Source organism: Podarcis filfolensis (genome assembly GCF_964270895.1).
Source record: "Podarcis filfolensis genome assembly, chromosome: 2".
Classification (NCBI taxonomy): domain Eukaryota; kingdom Metazoa; phylum Chordata; class Lepidosauria; order Squamata; family Lacertidae; genus Podarcis; species Podarcis filfolensis.
In genome coordinates, this window is record NC_139605.1 from 86035008 (window position 1) to 86060943 (window position 25936).

Here is a 25936-nt window from a genome sequence, read left to right on the forward strand (position 1 = left end):
ATTTAAAAAATGTAATAACTGGCTTTCAAACCACCCCCTGTATTTCATTCTAATTTTAAGGAATCGTGCACAAAAGGTTGAAATTATATAAGGGGTGTGTAATACAATGAAACTAAGGACAAGACAACAGCAAATACACTAAACAGCAACCCTACGGTCTTACAGTTTTTCTTTTCTTTTTCTTTTTTGGCGAGGCTGAGGAAGCTTCTAAATTAAACCTTTCACACAGTTCCAATGGTCCGATGCCAAAACCTACCAACCGCACAGGTTTCCCTACAAGGCTTTCTCTTGGCATCTGCCAGTCAGGTAATATAGTTCAAACATACTGCTTACTGAACAGTATGTAATTTAATCAACTGCTGTAGCCTACAGAAATAACAGCCTGCAGGGGAAATAAAAGTCACTTAACTCTTATACTTCCCCTTCTTTCTGTGGTGAACAAGTAAGGGCCGGGAAAGAGGCATAAGCTTTAAGGGGGGGGGGAGAGGCATAAGCTTCAAGTATTTCTGTTTTAGGAGGTACACATTCTGATGGGGGACACATTATGCCCCTTCTAGGGTAGTTTGTCCACCCTACATACACCCCCCCGAGACACACTCCATTGTCTCTAAGGCAGATGATGCCAGCACAACACAAAACACAGAAAGTACACAACACAGGCTTGTAATGTGTTCAATTAAAATTGGAAACTTCCTCACAGAGATGAGGTGTGATATGGTGTAGTGGCTCAGACACTTCACAGTGCAATCCTACTGTACAATGCCTTCTTACTACTAAATTCAGTGGAGCTTACTACCAGGTAGGTGGAGTTAGGATTGCAGTTTAAGCCACAAACTGGAAAATCTCTGGTTGGAATCCCACCTATGCAATGATCTCAATAGACAGCCTTAGGCAATCTGCCCTCTCGCAGTCCTCACATCTGAAATGAAGGGGTAATACCACTGTCCTAATGACTGCAACTATGTGAAGCACTTTTGAGACTTGAAAGCACTGTATATCAAGGTTTTTTGTTTTTGTTTTATTAGCCTCTCTATCAACTTTGACACCATTAAGTCAAGCATTCATGTCTGGGAATTAATACAAATCACTGTACTCTTGCATTATTCCCTGTGGTCCTGCTTTTAAAGGTGTTAGCTTGTAGTAACTTTAGAGATTCCTTTGCATCACATGGCTTACAAGTATGAACCAGCAAATGCCTATGGTATCATATAGTGTAGAGGAGTTCTTCATGACACATGTAATATTTTTAACATGTAACAGTGCACTCAAAATCTGATGCAAAGACAGTCCTTTTCAAGGATAAGTAATCTCCAACTCTTCCGACCAGCAGGAAAGACAATAGCAGAAAATTGGAAAAGGCATGAATAGAATCAGCTGCCACAGATCTGTTATTTGCATTGGTGCAGAATAATGCTTTATTGTCACAGAACAGGGCTAGTACTAATTCAGTATTGGAAAAAGTCATTTTAGTAGTGTGGAGCAGTGGTTAGAGTGTCACACTATGGCCTGGGAGACCGGGGTTCAAATCCCCACTTAGGCAGGACTGAGCGACCTTGGGGCAGTCACTGCTGCTCAGCTTAATGTACCTCACAGGGCTGTTGTGAGGATAAATGGGAAGGGTGTGCCACCTTCAGGTCCCTGGATGAAAGGTGGGGTGTAAATTTAATAATAATGATAATAATAATAATAATGATGATGATAATGATAATAATAATGATAATAAGTGCCTAAGATGAAAAAATACGTCCTCTAAGGAGGACGAAGAAACTGCTTTTAAGAGGCACAAAATTACCCTACAAGGGAAAACCACATCGCAGGACCAAAAGTTTGGTATTCTCTTTTTTTGTTTGGTGAAAGAAAATAAAACAACCTGACAGCACTAAAACTGTCTTGAAAAATGTAGTTTAACTTGTTCCTAAGTGTGTTGAATAAACTGGTGAAAAAAATGGATTTAACTGGTTATACAAGAACACAAAAAAGCCCCTGGAGGCAGTTTTTGAAAATCTGCTGTAAATTTTTTCTTGTGGAGATTAAACATTACTGCTACTGATATTACTGTTTACGCTGTACTTTCCACTTCAGACTTAAATAAAACCAGGGGAAAATGTTGGTTTTTCTAACAAGTGTAGAAAGAAAAGCTCTATTGATCATTACACGATTCTTCATCTTGGGAAACACAGATGAAAAGTGTCAGGCAGGAGCTCCAGTGGTACCTTGGGTTAAGAACTTAATTCATTCTGGAGCTCTCTTCTTAACCTGAAACTGTTCTTAACCTGAGGTACCACTTTAGCTAATGGGGCCTCCCACTGCCGCCATGCGATTTCTGTTCTCATCCTGAAGCAAAGTTCTTAACCCGAGGTACTATTTCTGGGTTAGTGGAGTCTGTAACCTGAAGCGTCTGTAACCTGAGGTACCACTGTACTATGTTTTGTACTTCAAGAAAAGGTTAGGCATCTGAAGAAGCAATTCCATGTCATAATAAAGTTGTTGATTATGTAGGCCATGTATGGAACTCACCTTAAACAATGGTGTAGTGTGACATGGTTATTTAACCCCCATGCTCAAGCACTCTCCCCTCCCCTCTTCTCCTCCCAAATATACAAGAGTGGCAATTCAGAAGCTTTCACTTCTGCTTTTAGCAAACCACGGCTTCCAATATCATCCCAACTGGAAACTATGGTTAAATATAAAGTATGATTAGTTTAAACAAGCCTGCTTCAGAAACCATGTTTTGAAGGTGACTTCTTTTAAACTAGCCATAATTACTGTCAGCCATAGATTTTTTTCCTTCAGGTAACAGGACTGAAAGAGCAAAGATTTCCAGGGTTGGGAGGTGGCTAAGCTCATTTCCATTGCATTAAGCCATGGTATAGCAAAATATCCAAACATGGTCTAAGAGTTTATCAACATGTGTCACTTGCCTATATTGGTTATTGCCTATAACCAATGAAAGAAGATTTTCTCATGGTCAGGGAAGCTGGGTCATAATGGGCAAATGAACTCCAGTAACTCAACTCCAAGGATTTCACTAGGTGTACTCTGAGCAATACATTTTAAGCCTTAAGCAAATAAATCAGGAGTACCACAGAATTTCTGACACCAGGATATGGGCAGTTGACATTTCAAAGGATCAGAGGAAAATAAAGTAGGGTGAGTATTGAGGAAACTTTGGGTCTGCTGTTAGGATAACCCAGAACACATTCAGCAGCTAAGCAAGGTATGCTGGCTCTGACAATTAAGCTGCTTTGGAGGCCTGGCTCTCACATATCATGACATACAGTGCAAGTTTTATTCACTAGTCCATTCTGTTGTTGCCCACTAAAAAGAATGTCTGCCTTTATCTAAGACACTGTCAAAACGTGTGTGTGTGTGCGTGCGCGCGCACACACACACATATTTTGTGCTGGAACGATGGACAGAAGTATAATTTGAGATATATTATGTACATGAATATACATGCCCAGGCTTGTGTAGTAAAAATGTGTTGGTTCTTCTCTTTTCTTTTTTGGTAATATATGCTATTAACTATTTTGAACTTGGCAATGTATCCAGACCAAAAAATGATCTTAACCCAGGATAAGCCTCTCTGTGATATCCTCTCAAAATAATGTTATACTCAAATCAACTGTTCAAACATTTTCACAGTTCATTTCAAAATAATTCCCACTCCTATTATCAAAATTGAAAAAGTACCATTAACTTTTTATGTGGTGGTAAAGATATACATAACCAATTTGACATAACCAAAAACATTATCATAAACACAAGTTTTCAAATTAAAAGAATTGCTATGTGATTAGCAGGTTGCATGTATTGTACATGGAAAACTAACAGAATCCAGATTCACTTGTTGAGTTTCAGCATTCTTTTTTAAAATACAGTTACCTGTACGTGTAGCCTAGAGGTATTAATGAGCACCTGTTCTATCCCACCGTCCTTAACTTAACAACATTAACTACAGGTTGCAACAGGACGCTCTGCTTTGAATCCCATGAAACACAGAAACAACTTCTGCCTTCCCATCACTAGAGAGTTCAGAAACCTTTTTAATGTAATGAGAAAAGCATCCTTTCCTTGTGTTCTTTAACTCAGTTTCTGAACAACCGTCAACCACGAGCATTTTCTAAATAAAGCTACGAAAGGAAAAGGAAAATCAAAAATCCCCAACGAATTTCTAGAACGCTGAGGTGCTAGCCAAAGGATTTAATTGAATACCGCTCATAGTATTCCATTTAGCCAAGTCCTTTCTCCTGCAAGCAACATTTAAATGTGCTTCCTTGTGTTAAATAAGTTCTGTGAATCTGCCAAAAAGTGTGTTTTTTTGTTTTGTTTAAAAGAGAGATTGTCTAATCAGATATGACATTCTTGATTCAGATCCTGTACAATACAATCTCTTCCAAGTTTGCTCTATGACCCCTAGCATCTAGGAAGGCTGTTTTTCTAGAGGGCATAATGTTCTGCCTTTTTATGCATGTGCAGGGGACCATAAATTAATTTATCTCCTCAGCAGCAACAAGTGACTCCCTTCAAGCAAAAGCCCTGGCCATGGAAGAGAACTACTCTCCTTTTCTGCAGGCAGAATGTGGAGGAAACAAAAGGAGGCTCTCCCTTCCTTTTATACAAAAACCCATCCCAGTGATATTGCCTTCTGCAGAAGCTTCCCAGGAATGGGAAGAAACCAGCCATCCTTTCAAGAGAATTCAAGCCAAGCCAAAATTTGGGAACCCCTATGCTTGCATGCTGAACCTGGGACAAACTTCACACAATGCGCAACGGAAAGAAAAGGAGCAAGGGAAAGATTCCCAACTCATAGCTATTTCATTAAAGGCCATGTTGGCTAATTCACAGAAGTGGTAAGAGAGAGAAAAGGTTGTATGAGCAAAATGTCCTTCCACATGCCCTGTTTACTGAACAAAAAAGTTGTATGTATATTTATCCTGAAGAAAGGAGTGTAGAGACTTCCGGGGTGGCGCCATCGGTAATGGCGGACTCCCTCTGAATTGGAGGGACCAGCTCCGCATGAAACGGGTCTTTGCCGCTACGGCGAAGCGGGGACCCTTCTGGAAATCACAGGCGGATGAAGCCTGTGACCGTGGGACTCGGCGGGCACCCTTAGCGCACCCCCAACCCGCAAAGGAACCCACTAATGGGCTCCGAAGCGACGAGGGGGAAGTGGCGCGGTGCTGTGAGTCAATTGCTTTTTCTGCGGAGCGAAGCCGTATAGCCGTTACCGGAGAGCGCTGCCTTTTTCCTGGGACAATTTGGCATCTAAAATAACCACCCGTGAGTACTGAAACACTGAATAATTGGACTTGAATTAAGAACTGGCGAAATAGAAAGGAATTTGGACTTAAAATTTACCCTAATTTGGTACCGAAACGGGAAGGTCTAAACAGGAAGTCAGCCTTCCGTTTCCTTGTAGCCAGTTTCCTTGTAGCCAGAACAAAGCAAAGACAACGTAAACTAGAGCTTTGAAAATCACTTTTAAAGGATTGGCTTTCATCATTTAAAATCGCTGAACCCCCCTTCGGCAGCAGGAGAAGAAGGGGGATCTTTTTGGGGGCTGTTTAAACCTGCAGAAGTGAGTTTAAAGCAAAGTAATTTTTCACCGTCCTGATCCTGAAGCGGGGTGTCAGAATTGACGTTTGAAGCTCATTGACCAGAAACAAATGTCTCTGACAGATAGTTAAGAGAAGAGAAACATAGTGATTCCATTGTTTCCTTTCGCATTTTAAAAGAACAAATATGGACAAAATATCACAAAAAATAAACTTTGTTGCTATTGTTATCAAAAGAAAGAACAATTAGAAGCTTTCCCCCTAGAGGGGGACTGTGAAATTGTAACTAATTCCTGGGAGCTTGCAGCTGTCTCAGATTACAACCGTGGGAAAGGATTTGTGACCTTGCAGGACAATGTCTTCAGAAGCACTGTTGGGTGCTTTCTGTAAAATAAATGCCCTATTGGATCAGTTAAGCCAGAAGACGGATTTAATGACTAATGCGGCCAGAACCCTTGAACAGGTAGTGGGAAATTATATGGAGCCCACCCAGGAACTAAAACAGGAGTGTGCCATGACAGAACAACTGAAAGAAGAGGATGTTGCTGAATCTTGGGCGCCAGAGATGGAGGGAGCAGCGGCCCAGCAGGAACATAAATTTTTGGAGTTGACAAATGAACTTGGGAAAAACCAGACTTGGAAAGATAAAGTTTGGTTAGGTTTGGAAATGGGGGGCTGGATAGACCCCCCCCCCCCCTTTACAGGGAGATTTGGACTTTTCGAGTCTGGCAATGGGCCGTCTGATGTCTGGAGCTGTGGGGGCTCTCAATTTTGGAGGGAATCTGGAACATGTTTTTAAATACCATATGGAGTCCAGTCTGGTCTATGGAAAAGGGGCTGATTTGTTGAAAAGGGTCCAAAACATTACCAAGCTGGAGTTCCCGAGAATGAAAGGAAAATATGAAGAAGAGCTGCGGAAGGGACATGGAAGAGACTTGAGGGCCTCGGATATAAGGTTACCAGGTTAATGTGCTAGATTAGTAGGTTAAAAAGGACTGACAAAGCCCGGGACCAGGAGGAAGGGACGCTGGATGAAGATTGGATTGTTTTTCTCTTTTTTATATATATAATTAAGATTGTTCTATAAAATTAATGAATGTTAGGAAAATGTTGAAATGAAATTACTTGGCTCTTGTAAAAATGTCTAAAGAATTAGACAAAGAATGTTATGGTTAGGAGAAGTTGCTAAATATAAGATTTAAGCTTTAAACTTTAAGGTTTCTATATGATAAGATGAAAATAGATTAAGGTAATGTAATGACAGAATATTATGAATTAAGGAAAGGATTTGCTGCGATTATTATTAATCAGGATACAAGAAAAGGGAGGAGGAGGAGGTCAAAGAAAGAAGGTATTGAAAGTGGGGAATCTGAGAATGATGGTTTTATTTTTTATTTTTATTTTTCTGTCTTGTTTTTTCTTTGTGTGTGTGTGAACCTTTTTTATTTTTTAAAAAAACCTTTTTTCCAATAAATATCATTAAAAAAAAAGATAATATTATTTTCTTCTGTAAAACTGAACTTCCAATATATTTCACATGTCTCCAGCATTTATACTAATGAAAATACTCTTTCTCTGAGAGGATGCAGTTTCTCAGACACATCTGAGAAGAACAGAGACTACCAAAACATTCTGAATCCCTTTCCTCAAAGCACACTGAATCCCAGAAGCTAAAGTTTGTTTTAAGTGATACAGGTCCCTAGCTACATAGTGGAACCTGTGTACTTTTAAGCACAGCAGCTTTGATTAAAAAGAAGAAGAAAGACAGACACCACTTTTCCAAATGACACTCCAAATGTGCTGGCATTAATTCATCCCAAGTGCTGCACTGTTAGGAGAATAACAATGATAACAATCAGCGTTGCATCAAGCCTGGAATTATATCGCCTCCAATATGACTATTGCGTTCATCTTCTTTTAATGGGTGTCACCTATCAGGTGACTGGTCTACATGCTTATAATAATTATACAACGCTAGATGAGAGGACAATAAATTCACCCCAACAATGGAAAAACAGCTGCCAGTATCAATTTGACCAGGACCAGTTATATTCATTAGTGAAGAAAACAAGAAGCATCCTGTCTCCAAGGCTCTACTCCCTGAACTTGCATATCCAGGTATTTTGCTCTATTGCCTCCAGTTTAATACAATGCCTGCTGCACCTGCACATTCTGCTCTACTTCAGCTACAGCCCAGTTGAGCAGGTCTGCCTAGCAGCTACCACTTCCAGGGAGTGGCTGGCTTTTAATAAGCTCTTTGCTGCGCTAGGATCATGCCCAGAGGCCAACATCGCTACCCTGGCTTCTCTCTGATTCAACAGCACAAGAAACAAAGAAAACTAAGACAAACTTACAGAGTATACAACAAGGGTTGTCCAGCCTCATCAGGTCCTTTGGGGTCCCAAGCACAAGCCACATCTGCCCAATCATATCCCCCCCCCCAAAAAAATACTGAACCATCTTCAGGTCAAGAACAAGACAGGGCAAAGATTGACCTACTATCATCAGCTACTGATTTTCTAAGCACCAGTCCCTTCTCCAGGCCATTTAAAATTAACAGCAAGGAGTTAACGAGTGAAGAATATTCAATGTGCCAACATGTGGAGTCAAAAGGGGAGTGGGGGGAATGGGGGGGTGTCCTTAGTCAATGGAAAAGGACAAATGGATAATAGGATTAATGAAGCTGACAGGATGAGGCAAGCAACCCTTTTTTACATGCAAGAGGATTTTAGAAGGTACACAGTGGGAAAGGCGCTTAGGATGAAAGAAAGCTGCGGTGGATGCTCAGGCTTAGAGCTGACAACTGTGGTCTGCAGTAAGGCTAATGAAGAAATTTTGAAACGCAAGGTGTAGAACAATGGCATTCCGATGTTGATTAGTGACGAGTATATTTAGATGTTTACTACAGATCCTACTACAGTGGTACCTCGGGTTAAGAACTTAATTCATTCTGGAGGTCCGTTCTTAACCTGAAACTGTTCTTAACCTGAGGTACCACTTTAGCTAATGGGGCCTCCCGCCGCTGCGTGATTCCTGTTCTCATCCTGAAGCAAAGTTCTTAACCCGAGGTAGTATTTCTGGGTTAGCGGAGTCTGTAACCTGAAGCGTCTGTAACCCGAGGTACCACTGTATCAGCCCTATCCCCCATCAAACCATAGGTTTTATATATTTATTTATGGGGAGGGGGATTATGAGCATGGGCTCTGGAAAATGTATTTGTTGGATGGGATGATCGTGCAAGATTTTGTGGGCTTGATAGTACAGGCAGTGACCATTTTGTGCAGGGGTCCTGTTCCCAGCCCCACGTGCATCGGCGGAGCACGTATAAGCAAACCCCCCATCCCTGTTCTGCCTTCTTCTGAATCCAAAACCACCTTTTCATTGGTGACTGCATGTCAACTGGACACACCTAAAATAATCGTCACCTGTATATCAACAGTATATCCACCTTAAAAACTCTGGGGACTCTCAGTTGACAGTCTGCTGTGAAAACACCTTAGAATTTATTTATATCATGTAGAAAGTAGATGCTAGAATGTATTGTTAAAAACAACAGATCATATCCTTGTTCACATGCATAACAAGAAGGGAACTAACAATACAGTGGGGTATTCAGCAGAATGCCCTCTTAACACAAACATGTCTGCTTACTTGATGGAACAATCAATCTGCCCTCTCCTTCCTCCCATGCTGTTCTGGGGGTTCTCTCAACCCTCCCCCACAGCCAATGGGGCACATGAGAAGGGAGAAAGCACAGCTGCACTAGAGGAAGTCCTTACATGGGTTTCTGCTGATGGGCCTCATTAGTTAAATCCCACCCTATATTATTAGGGGATGTTCACAAGCCTACACTGTGTAAGGCACAGCAGGGGATCTCAAACCAGGGCCTTCAGCAGCTTACCTTCTGCACCTCCAGCACTTTGGGTCCTTAACAAGCCACACAGACAAGACCTTAAGGAAAAGGCAGACCTCTAGGCTGTCATTCCAACCTGAAAAGAAGCAGCAGACCTCCTAGCCTACTGTCATCTGACTCTCCGAGTGAATCAGCAGGCTAGGTCAGCCCATTAGTCCATCCATCTTCTCTTTGAGCACAAGCATTCTACTTATTCTCCTGCTCCTTCAGATCATGATCACCCATCAAGCCCTCTACTGCTTCCTTCAAACTAAATCTTCTGCCAGGCTCTTACTCTGCACTTGCCTATGACCGGTGAGCTTGACATCGATACCAGGAAATGTCCTAGAACAGAAAATTAAACAGTCGGTCTGTGAACACTTAGAAAAGGATGCTGCGATTGCTAAGACCCTGCAGAAGTCTAGTGTCTATTCTGCTTTGGTCAGACCCAACCTGGTGTACTGTGTCCAGTTCTGGACACCACAATTTAAGAAGGATATTGACAAGCTGGAACGTGTGCAAAGGGGGACAACCAAGATGATCAAGGGTCTGGAAACCAAACATTATGAGGAATAGTTGAGAGTTTGGTATGTTACCCTGGAAAAGGGGAGACTGAGAGAAGGCATGATAGTAATCTTCAAATATCTAAAGGGCTACCACATGGAAGATGGAGCAAGTTTGCATTCTTCTGCTCCGGAGGGTAGGACCTGAACCAATGGCTTCAAGTTACAAGAAAGGAGATTCCAACTACACACAAGGAATAACTTCCTGACAGTAACAGCTGTTCAATAGTGGGACAGACTTCCACGAGAGATAGTGGGTTCTGCTTCCTTGGATGTTTTTTAACAACAACAACAACAACAACTTATTATTTATACCCCGCCCATCTGGCTGGCCAGCTGCCATGTATAATTTAACTGAGATTCCTGCATTGCAGGGGGTGGACTAGATGACCCCTGGGGTCCCTTCCAACTCTACAATTCTATGACTCTATGAACCTTGAACATTTGATCTGGTGCCTGACCTCCGGTTGATGTGTTGGCCATGTGCATTATCCTTCTGATCCTTAACACCCTGTAATTCCTTGGAATAGATCTGTGTATGTATGGTTCTTCCATTGTGACAAAGAAACTTAATTTTAGCTTTCAGTGGCAACCTTCTCAGAGACCTGTGACGATGCACCTTTTTACTTGTAAAGGAGAGAAATTAAGGAACTGAGGGAGATCTCATATGGAACAAAAGCAGCTTCCCCTCTTCTTGACAGTTCTAGTGTGGGATGGACAAATACAAAATGGTGTATTGGACATTAACTTCGGCTTCATAAGAATTTCACTCATCCTTTAAAAACCATACACATACTACTTATGGCTCCAATGCTAAATTTTAAAAAGTGTGTGCAAAACATCTGTCAAAATAAGAGAAGCCAGTGAGCTGGAACCGGCATATCTGAATGCTGCATAGAATGCAAAATTCATAAATGTACTCATAAATGTACAATTCATCTTGAGTTGTTTTTAAAGTAGAGGGCACATTTTGCCTTAGTGTCCACTGTGATAGACCACAAGGAATTAAGCTGACACTTCCGTTTCCAGTCCCATAACTAGTGCCGCAAGAAAATTTACACAAAAACTTAATGAAAGTCTGTGCTTCTGTTGGCTGTGAATCAGTACCCTCTCTACTTGCCTCTTGACCGCCCTGCACGTAACTAGTTGAGAAAGAATATAGATGCACATCCTACAGATGGATGGCAACTGCATCCTGCTGCAAGTGTTGTCCACCCACATTTCATTACTTTCAACAGGATGGGAAATTTGATGGGCTTCCAAGTACACATCTCCATCCTGCCACAGCTAATCACCTATGCACTAAACAGAGGCCAGGTAGCATTGGCTCATTTGTTTCAGTAACCAAAATGCACTCTCTCTCTCTCTCTCTCTCTCTCTCACACACACACACACACACACACACACCCCTTACAAACACTGCTGTAGGCAGCACCTTTCATGTGTATGGAGAGGGAGATTTTGCAAAAAAAAATCTAATACTAAACAACACAGGGTTTTATATATAATTAACAACAAACACTTTCAAATTATGCAATTTGAAACAAACAATTTTCAGATTATACATTGTGCATGGTTAGCAAAATAGATTGTGCCTTCACTTTGGGTATAGACTGATCTAAAAACCATATAAAATAAAATAAAAACCCTTAGACTTACTCATTCACAGCTATAGCTTTGTAATTTAGTCCTTACTTAGTCAGCTAACCATGTTATAACTGTATACAAGCCACAAAACACACTACCAATTCTACAAGCACATTACCAATTCTACCAAAGCACATTACCAGTTCCACACTGACTGTACTACATGGCTCTCTCATTTTACTTACAATGGTACTGGATCTTAGAAGGTTAAGAGAGTCTTTCAGGTAGCCTCCATAATGCTGCCCTGTACAACAGTGTTGCTTGTGGCTCTATCCCAGTGTTAAAAAGGCAACTAGGATAGCCCAGAGCCCACAAACGGGGGAAGAGAAGAGTCAATGACAGGGAGAAACAGCATGACTGAATGGGGCAGAGTAAAGAAGCCCAATCTGCAGCCAATTTTTTAAATAATAATAATAATAATAATAATAATAATAATAATAATAATTATTATTATTATTATTATTATCATTTACAATGGTGTACTGACACCCCCCCTTCTCTCACATGTGGTGGAGAGTTATCAAACAATAATAGCACAATCACCATGCAGTGTGTTCAGTGGCTGGGAAGTTGAACTACTGAACAGAGAAACTAAGCAAATATTCAGTTTCCTACAGAGGTGACTCCTTACCATTACAATGCAATTGGCTGCCGATTCCTGGCAAGCTTTGGCAGGTTTCTACAGCAAGTAGGCTTTGAGTTACTTCTGTCTCGCCGTTCCCAGGCAGAAGTTATCATGAGGACAACTGCGGGGGGGGGGGGAGGAGGAGGAATCTTGCAGCATTCAAGTATTCTCACAAATCCACCACACACACACAAAACCAAACCAAGAAACGTCCCGTGCAGCAGCCTACAATTTCTACTACTGTTTTATAACCTTTTAAAGCCTTCGTGACGATCTGCTTCTCACTCAGAAATGGTTTAAAAGATCTTAAACTGAGAAACGTGTCTGTACCGTGTTCCGTTCCCCTTGACAGGAGATTATTAACTCAGTGGGAGAAACAAAAACTTGCTTGTTAGAGGGCACACACATGACAAGAGTGCTGCTGCTCGATAGCTCAGATGCTGAGGTAACATCAAATGCAAGAGTAGATGGAAACACATGAACTGTAGCTTCAGGCTGAAGTAATATCAGGTGCATCTCTACACCCGCAGGGCTCGACTCCTACACTTTTAAGTCCCTCCCATTGAAACAGCCTCCTTCAGTTTCACTTAATCAAGCAGCAAACAGGTACTTCTCTCTCAACACTGACAGCAACAGTTTAACAACTCGGAACATCTTGGACTTCGGTTCCCAAACTCACAGGTGAGTGGACTTTAAAACCAGCAGCCAAAAAAACAAGAGATTTAAAAGGAAAAGCCATCAACTAACTGAAGGAATGTTTAGCTAAGTTGTTAGCCTGTGCTTGTGTTTTACTGTCCTCTCAAGAAAGGCAACTCCTCTATGAGCAGGTGCATTTCTTCAGAAAGTTTAAATTAAAAAGCAAAAAAATACTATTTTACTCTCTACCTGAAAAGAATCTTGTTTTTTGTACTACTATGGCAGCCTTGAGGTTGAAAGCTTGATTAAGAAACCATGCTTTATTTACTTTTTCTTTTTCTTTTTTTTTACAGAAATAAAGTGATATATTATTAGTGTGTACAATGCTTTATTTTCAAGTTAAAAGTATGTATTTTAGGTTCCTTGCTTAACTTATTATGTTCAGCTTATTATGTTGTGTTCTACTGGAGTATTTACTTCTAATAAATAAAAAGGGAGGGGGACTATTTCCAAGGTTTCTAACTTTTACTCAGATAGAATTCAACTGCTACATTTGTCCTAGTTCAGTCTTCAGTTAATGGAAATACTTATTTTATATACAGAGGTGGACCAAAGAGGGGGGAAACATAGTTTGAGAATGAATTTACACTTGTCTATTAGAGATTCAAAAAATGATTAAGGGCTTATTCTTATTAGCTCAAAATGGTTTTAAGCTATTTTTTAAAAAAGTTATTTTTAATATTGGGACCAGATGTTAGCTACACAGATATATCTGAATCTTAATGACTCTTCCTCACAGTCCATCTTGACCTCTATAGCATGTCTCTCCTTTTGTTGTCCTCTATCATGCACAAATTGATATTTTTTGTAAGAGTAGTTATTTTAGTTTTAAAGATTAAAAGCCCAGAAGGGAAGAGCAGTCAACCACTGTAAAATCTAAAGTGAAATAAAACTCAGAAGTCTTGTTCTTGCAAAACACTGGATAGGTGACAATGGCATGATCTTGAGTTATGCAATAATGCCACATCACAATATTTTAATCACAGCATGCCCTTCAAAATGCTCCACCCCAGTGAGGACTCGTCAGCCAGATCAATATCACCAAAAAGAATGCTGCAACAGCAGCCAAGCGTGTGCGTATTAATGTTCTTCAAAAATGGTTGCGCAGCCATTCATAGCATTGAACTATTAAGCAAGATAATTACACCATTGTCTGCAATAAAAAAAAAATCGGAGCTGTCCCTTTGTATTTTTAAAAAAGTAAGCTACTACACAGAAGGATAAAGCAACAATTACATTTATTCACTGAAAAATATTCCTCATTTTATGTGACCTGTAATAGCCATATGTTGCCGGTTTTGCATCTTTAAAGAAACAAAAAAGAATTTACAGACAAATGAAACTGCGTACGTTTTTCTGGTGGTATTGATGTTTGCTGCAATTGCTGGGTTCAATGATAATAGTAAAGGACAGCCTAGCTTAGCACAATATGAAAGAAACTGCAACCAGGAGGGTATGAGTAGAGCGCAGGAAATATCTTTTTACACCTATCCAAAAGCCACCAAGTGGCATTTTGCAGTGCACAGTGATTTGCCTTGCAAAAACAACTGCAGTTTGCTTCAAAAACCTCCCCACAAAATTCTAATAAACTTCCCTATGTCCAATTAAATGTGTACAGTAATAGGAATGCTTATTGCTGCAATTCTAAACATAATGTAAATAAATCCTAACCATGTAAGTAAACAAAGTTACCGGTACTTTGTATCCAGTGTTTCCCATTACCACTTGGAACAACCAATGAAGCCAATACTTCCAGAAATAAGTTTGGTTACTGAATTTTCTGAGTGGAATGATATATCTCAATCTAGTCTGGGAAACTCAGATGTAAGGGAGCATACTTTTCCTCTAAAAACAACTTTTCCTGCAAATAAAAATAAAAATCCAGGATTGCTTTTAATGCACTTTAGCAAACATATATAGTTCCATACTGCTTTCTGCTTCTCACAGAGAGATCATACAGTGCAAATGTTAATTTATTAAAATGTGAATCTACCTCCATAAAATAATATAGCATTCTGCACACTAGGAAAATGAATAAATATATTTATCTAGCAATATCAATATCGTGCTTATATAACATATTTGTACAATTCAAACAGTCAAAGTCTATTAACTTGGTAATCCTGGGGAATAGTTTGTTGTGACAACAGTAACTTAAAGCATTATTTGCTCTGGGACTTACAAGCTAGCACAAAGGTATAACTGGTACAAACTGAACTCACCAAGTCTGTTACAATTCTTCCGTCTTTGGTTCTACGCCATTACTCAAAATTCAACCTGCACTCTCCAAAAACTGGTTTGTTTGTTGTTGCTGAATCTCATTTCATAATAAGTAATGTGTTGATTTTCTAACAATACTATCTAAATAAAACTGTGCATGTATAGAAACAAAATAACTCTGTGACACACTTATTTGAATTTAGAATTTTCCCAAACTGTGATTCTATTTTGTTTGTATTTCTATGGGTGGGATCCAATGTTTTCCTACCAGCAGCCACTCACACACTAAATGGCTGTTTCTGAAACAGATGGAATTTAAGTTTGTTTGACCTGCTGATAAACAGATAAAAATCCCTCTTGAGCATCCTTTAAGTAGTCCTTTGGATCCCAGACTCTGTCAGAAATCACTAAAATTTGTCCCTTAGTGCTTTACAAAGACTAAACGGTGTGCTTTTTTTTAATAATCTAAACCAATGATAAATCCATGCATTATTAATTGAATAATATAATAAAAATACAAAGAAAATAAATAATCTAAAATGCTATATATCTCTTATTATTTTAAACGAAAACTCAACTGCTTATATAATTACCTACTGAAGAGTCATGTCACACCTTCATGGCATGAGCTTTTTATCAGATATATGAAGCTGCCTTCTATGTAAATCGAATGAGATTAAAGACGAAAGCTCAAACTGTAATAAATTTGTTTATTTTGACATGCTATTGGTCTCTTGTTTTTATCATTACTTGCAGTCCCCTCATTTGAATATTTTCCCATTAATTCATTTAATGCTTTAATTTAATTTCTAATTCAAACAGCAATGGAAGCAAGGTTTGTTTTTTTAAAAAATAAATAAAAATAAAAAGCCATCAGACTTCCCTATTAAACTAACAAGTGGTATTAGTGTAGTTTCGGGTAACTCAAGATACTGTATGTGGTTTTGCAACAGTCATCATTTTGATAATGGTGCTTACAGTTCATGATGAAATCATCACTTTTTAGATCTTTGCCATAACACATCCTATAAAATCATGAGAACATGACTCTGAGAGATTCTCACGCCTTCAGAATCAGCGAACATAATGGAACAAGTCAATACAAGCCCGTCTGACTTATCTGCCGAGAAAATCACCAGCCTGTATTAAAAGTATCCACTTGTTTCGGTTTCTAAGGGAAAGCAAGTTGATCGTGCCCCTATAAATCAGTGGATGCTTGACTCAGATTTATACCTGGCCATACGGGAACACACACACACACATACCTATAAGTAGCTGTGCAGCAAAGAATGCAAGGTCATTTCAACAGCAACACACTCAAACTTTAGAAGAAGAGATTTGGGAGAGTGCGCTCTTCTAAGCATTCAGAATTTGGCTTGTTGTAGTGTGTTGAAAGTTACTCACACTAGTTAGTACTTAAATATTTGTTTAGGCTGCTTAAAAGCTTGTTTGCTCTATAGCAGAGCTAGGTCAGCTCTCCAGGATGGAGTCAATCCTACTCCACCCTACTTCTCCCCATCAAGGAATCTCTTCCTCTTTCCCCAACAGGCTGGACTGGATTGCACTCAAGCTTCTACTATTACCAAGCACCGCCCTCCCTCCTCGTCTCCTCCACCTACAGTTCTCTCTCTCACTTTGCTTTCATCTTTCCCTGTCACATCCTAAGTGGATGTTCCACCACTGTTGTTTGAATGCGTTCTCTCTAATTAATCCAACAGGAATTTCAGGTAGTAGGCACCCCTGAACTTCAGGCTAGTTAATTAGAGCTCTACCTACAGACATGTGTGCTTTCCCTGAGGATAATCATGTTTGCAAAGGCATCTAAGAGTCTTCTACATTAGCTTCACTTTTCTCATGCTTGTAATTCATGAATTTAGGTGAGCGATGAGACTGTCAAGTTTGCTGAGGGTGCCATGTTATTCAGGATGGTGAAATCTAAAGCAGATGGTGAATAACTCTCCATCGTGGGTGAATGGGCAACAAAATGGCAAATGAAATTCAATGTGAGTGCAAAGTAATGCACACTAGGGCAAGAGTCCTAGATTCACCCATAAACCAATGTGGTCTTAACTGGTTATGACTAAACCCCCCCCCCCAAAAAAACCTGGTATTTAGGTGGACAACTCACTGAAAATTGTTAACTCAATAAGCAGTAATAGAGGGAAAAAATGAATTCTAAATGTTAGGATAAGGAATTGAAATTACAACATTGGTAGTCTAATTCTTTGAAATATAATTTATTTCACACAGTGCATAGCTGGTTTATGGAATTCACTGCCACAGGGTGAAGTAATGGCTTCTAACTTAGGTGGGTTTACAAATTTGTAGAGGACAGGTCAAATAATGACTCTTAGATGACAGCTCATGAGACCTTCATGTTCACAAGACAGTAAATCTAAAAATACCAGATGCCAGAGACATGAAACAGAAAATAGTCATCAGCATCATGCCCTGTTCATAGGCTTCCAAGTTGGAAATTGACTTTTTTGTTTGAACCAGAAGGTTTTTCACAATGTGCATTTGAATAAAGCATTTGACATATGTATTTGTTTCAGTTCTCAAATTCTAATATTACAATTTCTGTTTTCCAGTTTCCTGTTGCGTGCTGTTTTGTTCTCATGTCTCCAGAAGAAATGGCTTCAAATAATTATTTTTGAGAGTCTCCTCAAAGTTAGGAGTAAATCTGGAAAACTTAAGATATCAACCACATTTTATAAATTAGGGCAAGGAAAACAAAAAAGTCTAATCATTGAAACAGAAAGATGAGCCTTCTCAAAGAACGTAAGCCAAAAAAACCTCATTATATCCCAAGGCCTCCAGGAAAACCATTCAAGTACAAGTGTTTTCAATGCCCTTTCACCTGCAATGAGAAATCACATCTTTTCAACCACATGAAGTATGGGCTCTGCAAAAACTCCATTACTTTAGTGTCTGAGCAGGATCGGGTTATCAAGTGTCCAAAGTCAAATTCCTTGGAGCCTAAGCAGATCAATCAGGCGGAACCTGGAGCGAAACCAGCCTCCTCTAAACCCCTCTCAAATCTTGAATCTAAACCTCAATGTGCTTTCCCCAAAGATGATGCCAAGGAAAACATGGAGGTTCAAAACCAAGCAACAGGTAAATTAGTAAATGGACAAACACCATCAATTCAGAAGGAATTAACTCTTGTCGGTCGTGAAGAAGAAAATACAGCTAACACACAGCTTGGTCTTGAAGGCATTGTAAGACCTTCTGCCTTTGTCCCAGTAGGAGAGCATCGTCACAGTAAAGACAGCATTGAGCTATCTCAGTTGGCGTCTCTTTCTGATTCAAACAAAGGCCCTTCAATCCACACAAAGTCAGCATTTCATGCTCCAAACAACCCATGGAAAACAGCGTCCACACTTATGGCACCAGAATTTACTCATAAAATTCCACCTACAAAAGGTTTCCCTTCCATTCCACCTTATATGCAGCCCATAATTCCCGAGTATTCACCTTCATTGTATGAGCATGGATTGGCCATTTATGCACCTTACTTTCTTCCTGGAAACTCTCATGAGTGTGAAAGTTCAGTGCTCTCTGTCTACAGCTCTCAAGATCAGAGACATTTTCTTCCTCACCCTGGACCACTTCCTAAACCAATGAATCCAGCAGCTTATGAACACTACCGTTTATTCCAGCAGTATCATCCTAATCCCCCAGTACCATACGGACTTTGTAGACCAACAGAATCAGCATTTTACAGGCTACCACACATTACAGGTCTTAACAGAGACTCTAGTTCTCATTTAATGGAAGAAACAACCTTGCTATATCCAGCTTCTTCAAGCCCTGCCAGGTTACAGTCACTGAATTCTCACAAAAAACCAGATGATTTGGAAAAAGAAAGCCCTATGCTACATGCCAAAAGTCATTCCAAAGAGGAGCAAAGTGAGAGAGAGAGTGCAAAAATGAGCCCCCGTGCTGGAAGTGCAGCAACAGGGTCCCCAGGCAGACCCAGCCCAACAAACTTCACTCAGACGAGTCAAGGTTGTGAAGGCCTATTTGACCTTTCTAGCAGGTATTCATCTATAAACAAGTACAATCAAACTGAAGAAAACGGCACGGCGTTCAGACCTGTGAGGAAAAGTACGGATGAATCCACTCAGCCTCTTACAAAGGAGGATAGAGGAAACACACCCAGGAGGTACATATATAAAGTTATATATATATAAAGATATTTCTAATCTGTGCGGGGTTTCTTCAAAACACTAAAGAGAGAGAGAGCAAACATGCCCTTAGGTTACATCACACAAGGACTCCCAGGACAGTTTTTATTACATGTCAAACTTGTAAACCCAAGGCAGGTAGGACATATGCAAGTGGCAAGCAGTACAAGCCTAGCCATGTCTACTCAGAAGTAAGTCCTATCAAATTGAATGAGACTTATGTTTAGCCCCACTACCTGCAAGTAAATATAACTGAATTCAGTAAGGCTTACTTCTGAGTAAACTTTGTTAGGATTGCCTTATCAGTTTAGAGTAGGTTGTGAGAAACATTTGGCCCTCCAGATGTTGCTGAACTACAATTCCATTCAGTCCCAGCAAATATGGCCAACAGCCAGAGGTGATGGGTTCAGCAACATCTGGGGCGGGCATAGGTTCCCTACAGCTGGGTTTTTAAAAAAAAATATGGAAGTGGACAAAGGGTGGATGAAATATGCTTGGAGATGGTGTAATTATAGTGGTTATTCAAAATTATAGTAAAATGATATTTGCTCTATTAATTTTTATACTGATCATTGTTGCGTTTAACATCTCTGCTGTTTTTCCTATTTGAATCTGAATGTTGCTATTCACAACCTAATGTTATGCACTTTTACTCAGAACAAAGTTCCACTGAACTAAACGGGGCTTGTTCCTGAGTAAAGAATGCATAGTATAGCCTTAGATTATTGTTTTTCAGGTAGAGGCAGACATTCATCTATTGAATATGATTTTTTAAAAAAAGATTAAAATTCTGTAATAATAAAAATGGAGACCTATTAAAATGATAAAATACCAAACAGGAAGAAACCAAGACAGTAGCACAAAGTAACCCATGTCAAAGCAACATACCAGGCAGAAAAAAATAAAGCCATAGGCATGGCAAATGTAACTCTTCTTATTGTTGAAGAGGACTGAGCTAATCTCCTGAGGGAATTGAGTTCAAGAGCTACAACAGCAAAGGCCTACTTATGTCCCTAACACCTGCATTCATGACAGTGGTGGGATATAGAGGAAGACCTCTGCTGATGATCTCAGTGGGAAGGCCATTTAATATGAAATAAGCCTTTTTGCTTTCCCATGCAACAAGACTGAAGGATAAAGTGAGCTCTCTCTCTCTCTCATTATTTTCCCAATCTTTAAAGAAGGATAGAAGGTAATGGTCTCCTGATATGGTACAACATAGTGAACTGCCAATTTTGCCCACTTTACTCTTCTCTGTTTGCACACACGAGGATCAAATCATGATGCGCACCATCGTATTATACTCAAACCATGGGTTATGGTTTGTTTCACTTCAATAAATCATAACCAGAAAGCCCAAGAACAAACCTTGGCTACAGATCATAGTCTCTTTGGACAGAACAAACCAAAATCCCTGGTCCAAATGTAACACTAAGCCAGGAGTCATTGTCTGTTTCTCCTGTGCACTAACAGAGAGAAGCAAAGTGGATGAGATTGACATATACACAGTCAATCATTAACTATGGTTTACAATGATGTGCAGACTGGACCACTGCAGCGACCTGCCAGCTTTCCAATAAAGATTTATTATTTTATTTTACTTTTGAATTTATATCCAGACTAGGCCTCCGAGGCAGAGAAGTGTAACAAACTTGATCTTATAAGTCCTGTGATGGATCAGCCTGGGACCATTTTCATTACAGAAGGATGGTCAAATGGGTTAATGTCACTCTTAAACAGCTGTTTGTATTGCAATATAAAATACCTGTAGAGCATACAATTTATTGTGTCCTGCTCTCATAGACCTCAAACATTGTTGATATTTCCTTCTCAATATGTTCCAGGAGAATAGGTTGGCTGCAACAAATTATTTTAATTTATCGCAGTAAAAATATAAAAATTGCTCATCTCTATAGAGATTTAAAACTAGGTTTCTTACATGCAAACCAAACATTACTCACTGTAACAAATTTACTCCATAGCACAATTTATTCTGTTACCTTTTAAATCAATTCATTGCATTGCTTTTACTGCCACAGTATGTAAATCAAAATATCATACTAGTCCTACATCGGATTTTAATTACATAATGGAATTTTTCAATGATTTTTCTTTTCTTTTCTTCCCCAGTAGTGATGTCACTAATGAAAATGAAAATATACAGCATGAAAGTAATGAGAACGATGACCCTCTGTCCAATTCTGATGACGACACGGGGATAGTACCACTTAATCTTTCCAAGAAGCCAGATGCAAATGTTGTTAATGAACATATGTACAAAAACGCTCTCCATGTGGAAAACCAAAACTTTATGGAACTTCAGGAAATGCCTCTGAATCTCTCCGTAAAAGACAACTGCAACATAAAACAACCCCTCCAGAGGTCATCATATGAAGCTGAAGACAGTGGACCTCAAAAAACTGAAAATGGACATTTGGAAGCTGAGGACTGTAGCCCTAAGGATCATATGGAGAAAGGTTCTTGTGATAAGGTCCCTACCGTGATGCAGAGGAAAGAAGTTCAGGAAGTTAGGACAATTGACCATTGTGATGAGCAGAAACAAACTGCAGCTGTTGCTCTTTGTCAGTTAGCTGCCTATAGTCCTAGTAAAGTCCAAATAGAGACTGCACAGAAAAGTAATCAGGACAGCAATTCTCAGTATACAGATTCAGCTCCTGAACCATCAGATACTCAGGACGGTCACAGTAGTCAAAAAGGAAAAGGACAAAAAAGGACCAATCAAAGACAAGTGGCAAAACTGCAACAAGGAACAAAGCGAGTACAAACAAATGACTGCAGTAGAGTATTTACTCTGAGAAAAAGAACCAGAGTATCGTAATACTTCACGTTTAATCCACTACCAACTACATACAAGAGCAGTTGACAAGCACGCTGTCCACCAGGAAGCAAAGACAAGTTTTCAGTAACAATTCCTATTTTTCCAATCAGGCAGACTCATTTGATCAATCTAGGTTGAAACATGTAAATATAAACTGTTCTTAATTTTGTATTTATGTTTTAAAGCATCCTGAATATTTTCTGACTGTATCCTGATTTTTTGAGTGAACATTTAAAAGTAAACTGAAGCTAATGATATGTTTCTAAAATGCACTATGGTGGAATGACTTTTACATCCACCTTTATTACCAAAGGTGTAAACTATAAAATTAAGAATATCTTATTCATGACATTGGAGTATCATACATTGCTTGTGACTCACATAATGTTTTTAGTTTAGTTTTTGTTATTCAACACGCTTTTGTTGATTATTCTATAATTTAACTAATTGTGACAATTTCCATTTGCTTTTAAAGCTTAGTAGTTGCTGAGTTCTGGACCTGGAAGTCTTCATATTAATTCTTGCTAATATACAGATTTGCGTCAGTTTTATCCAAAATCAAACAGCACAAAGCAAAGATGCCATCCATGAATCAAAATCTAAACTGTGCTGTCATGTCTTTTTATAATTCTACTGTAAATCCTTCTTAATCTAGTGTGTAGAAATGTGTGAAGCAGTGTTGGACAGCACTAATACACTATCTTAAAATTCATTTGTCAGTTCAGCAATACCTACAATAGTTTGATTTCACTGATGTTACAGTTAACATTATTCGTGGACAGATAACATTATTTGTGAAGAACAAGCGGGGTTCAAAGGACACTGTACCATCGATCAACACTTTACTCTGAAACATACTAAAGAAAATACACTAAGAATATTATGAATAATCTTTATGAAGCCTTTATTGATCTTTCTGCTCCATTCAACTCTATTAATTGAAATAGACTGTGGGAGAAATTTCAAATTTCCAATATTGACTGCAGACTTCTGCTATTCATCCAAGAACTATAAAGCAACACAAAAATGAGGGTCAGAGTAGGTTTAAATGGTGCTATGCCTTCAAAACATTGCAAGTCAAGCAAGGTTGTATTCTGCCTCCCAATCTTTTTAGCTACTATATTAATGATCTGGTACCATATTTAACCAGTAAAAACTCCCCCTCTTCAGTAATTAGGAACAGAAATATCTCAATCATGATGTATGCAGATGATTTAGTGCTCTTCTCTCTTTCCTGATTGAGCCTCAAAATTCTCTTGCAGGTGTTCAGCACATACTGCAAACAAGAAAGTCTATCTATAAGAAAGCCTATCTATAAATTACTCTAAGACAAGATTATGATTCTTGGCTAATACAGTCCTAGGTATAAATGGTATTTAGATCTGCCAGCTATAGAACAAACTTACTCATTGAGAGTGTACTCTTTAGTGAAGCCCTCTCTTGGAAATGTCTTCTTGGAGGCAGAAAAATATTGGGTCATTGATGAAGTTCTGTTACGACAAGGGAGAGCAACCGATTGAAACTGCCCTAAAGATATTTAGTTAGCAAAGTTTTTACTCAAATGCTCTATGGCATTGAAATCTGGGGCTCTGATTCAAACTCCATTAAAGCTTTGGAAACAGTGCAGAATACGGTATATTTTTTTCAGAAGCTATACACTCTAGCATCAGAAATATCAGCAGCTGTTCTTCATACCAAACTCAGGTTGCCAACAATCAAGGCAAGAGCAGATTGCGCTCAGCTAAAAGGTTATTAAAGGAATTACTACTATGCCAACGGAGCATTTTCCTGCTCTGTTCGGTTATAGAACTGGGTGATAACCAACACTGGAAAGCAGCCTGTCAAGTTGTTTAAACTATTATTACTTTCCAGAACTGGGCTCTGTGTTGACCCTGAATAAGTGCTAACTAAAGGATTAGCTCCTGCACAGAATCTAGAAGGCACCTGCAACTAATTAGAAACACCAGATTCCCACCCCACCCCCCGTATCCACTCCTGAGAACAGAGCACCAAACTCTCACCAGTTTCCTTAAGAGAAGCCTATATTGAGCTGTGTTTCCAAGTCATGTTTCCTGTATGCAGACTTCGTATGTGTGGTCAACCTCAGGTGGGAGACATCACTCATTATCTGTTAGCCTGCCCCTTATTCAGAAACCAAAGAGATCGCTTTCTGAAACCTTTGTTTACACAAGCAACAGGGAACATTCCGGCAGAAATGGTTTGGCTTCTTTCGAGTGAGAATAATAGCTTTCTAACACAGAGAGTGGCCCTCTATGCACTGGCTGCAAAACAAATGAGGAAAAAAGTTAGATAAAATAGCTACATGTTGTGCTGATTCGGAGGTTTAAACCGAAATCAAGCTAGATTTAAGCTTGTTGGTGTCTCTGGTATCTTCTTTCTCTCTCTTACAACACAGATGTTGACATATTATGGATATATGTTCTGTATTGTTTTAGTAATACTATTGCTACAAGTTTGTTATGGCCTTTGGCTAGAACAGTAAGCTTATGAACTAGAATTGATGTTACTGGCATTACAGCATTGCAACTGAACTGTCATCTTAATTAATAAATTAATTAATTAATTAATTAATTAATTAATTTGTGCCTCACTCATATGACTGCGCTGCCATGCAGCCTTTGCACATCTTTAACAAACGGATTACTTAAACCAAACCTTAAATTAAACTAATACAAATCACGAGGCTGGGATTTTCAAAGGAGTTTGAAATGACAGAGGTGGAGTGATGCTCCCACACAAATGCTTTCATGCTTGTAAGAGCATATCCTTAGACACCAAGCACCTGCTGAACACAAGACCAAAAGGATATTTATTTTAGTTCATATTAGAAAGTACACTGTGGTGAAGGAGTTATTTCTGTACATTGCATCCATACTAATTTGTAAGCAATGAAATAATGGCATGCTAAGCTGGGGGGGGGGGCTGTTTTGCAAACCTGGTGAGAGCAATTTTCTATTTCATGAGTTTTACCATGACAACTTTTCTAATCTTGCAGTAAAATGCTTTGTATTATACTTGCAAATTAAAATAAAAGTGTTTACATTGCTTTTGTTTTATTATGTGTCTTGTGATCAAAAACAAAATCCAAAACAAGACTACAAAAAAGAAAGCTTACATTTGTTCAAGTATAGAAATATTGCACTTCTTCTTGTAGTTTATTGCACATTTTTATACACACACACACACACACACATTTTCAAAATTTATTTAGTCATTGAAAAGGCCCTCTTGCACATTCTCACTAAACTGATATCTAACTTCACAGGACACAGAATCCACTTGCAGATTTAAATAACCAGGCAGCTCATATTGGAACAGACATCCTTCAGGTATCCTGGTCCAAAGCCAATGAGGGCTATGAAGGTCAAAACCAGCATTTGAATTGGGTTTGGAAACCAACTGCTATCTAATGTAACTGTTGTTAGCAAGGGAACCACATGCTCCTTATACACTGCTCAAGTGCAGCACTGTGGACTAACTGCCTTTTTCAAATACATTCCAAAGGAAGCACTCACAAAGAATACTGCAGCGTATCAAAGGCATTGCTGATGGGGGGCGGGGGGGCGGGAGGTAACAGAGTCTGGCAATACTAGAATATGGGAGAAGGAAACAAGATCCAAAAAGTAAAGCAAGTTTGTACAGTGGACGCTTGGGTTGCGAACGTGATCCATGCAGGATGCACGTT

At 39.3% G+C, this 25936-nt stretch overlaps 2 protein-coding genes across 6 annotated transcripts in view; one reads left to right on the forward strand and one right to left on the reverse strand.

The window, feature by feature from the left end:
• TBCD (tubulin folding cofactor D) overlaps window positions 1–25936 on the reverse strand; it is a 131139-nt gene that overhangs the window by 66145 nt on the left and 39058 nt on the right. The window lies entirely within an intron of this gene.
• On the forward strand, window positions 12761–25297 carry ZNF750 (zinc finger protein 750). 2 transcript variants are annotated; one of them, XM_083597722.1, is made up of 3 exons: window positions 12761–12966; window positions 17793–19369; window positions 21525–25297. In XM_083597722.1, the coding sequence occupies exons 2-3, from the start codon at window positions 17964–17966 to the stop codon at window positions 22228–22230; spliced, it is 2112 nt and encodes a 703-aa protein (XP_083453848.1). In that variant the 5' UTR covers window positions 12761–12966; window positions 17793–17963; the 3' UTR covers window positions 22231–25297. The 2 variants fall into 2 exon arrangements, with proteins under 2 accessions (XP_083453848.1, XP_083453847.1); XM_083597721.1 differs by having other exon boundaries at window positions 12774–12966; window positions 21522–25297.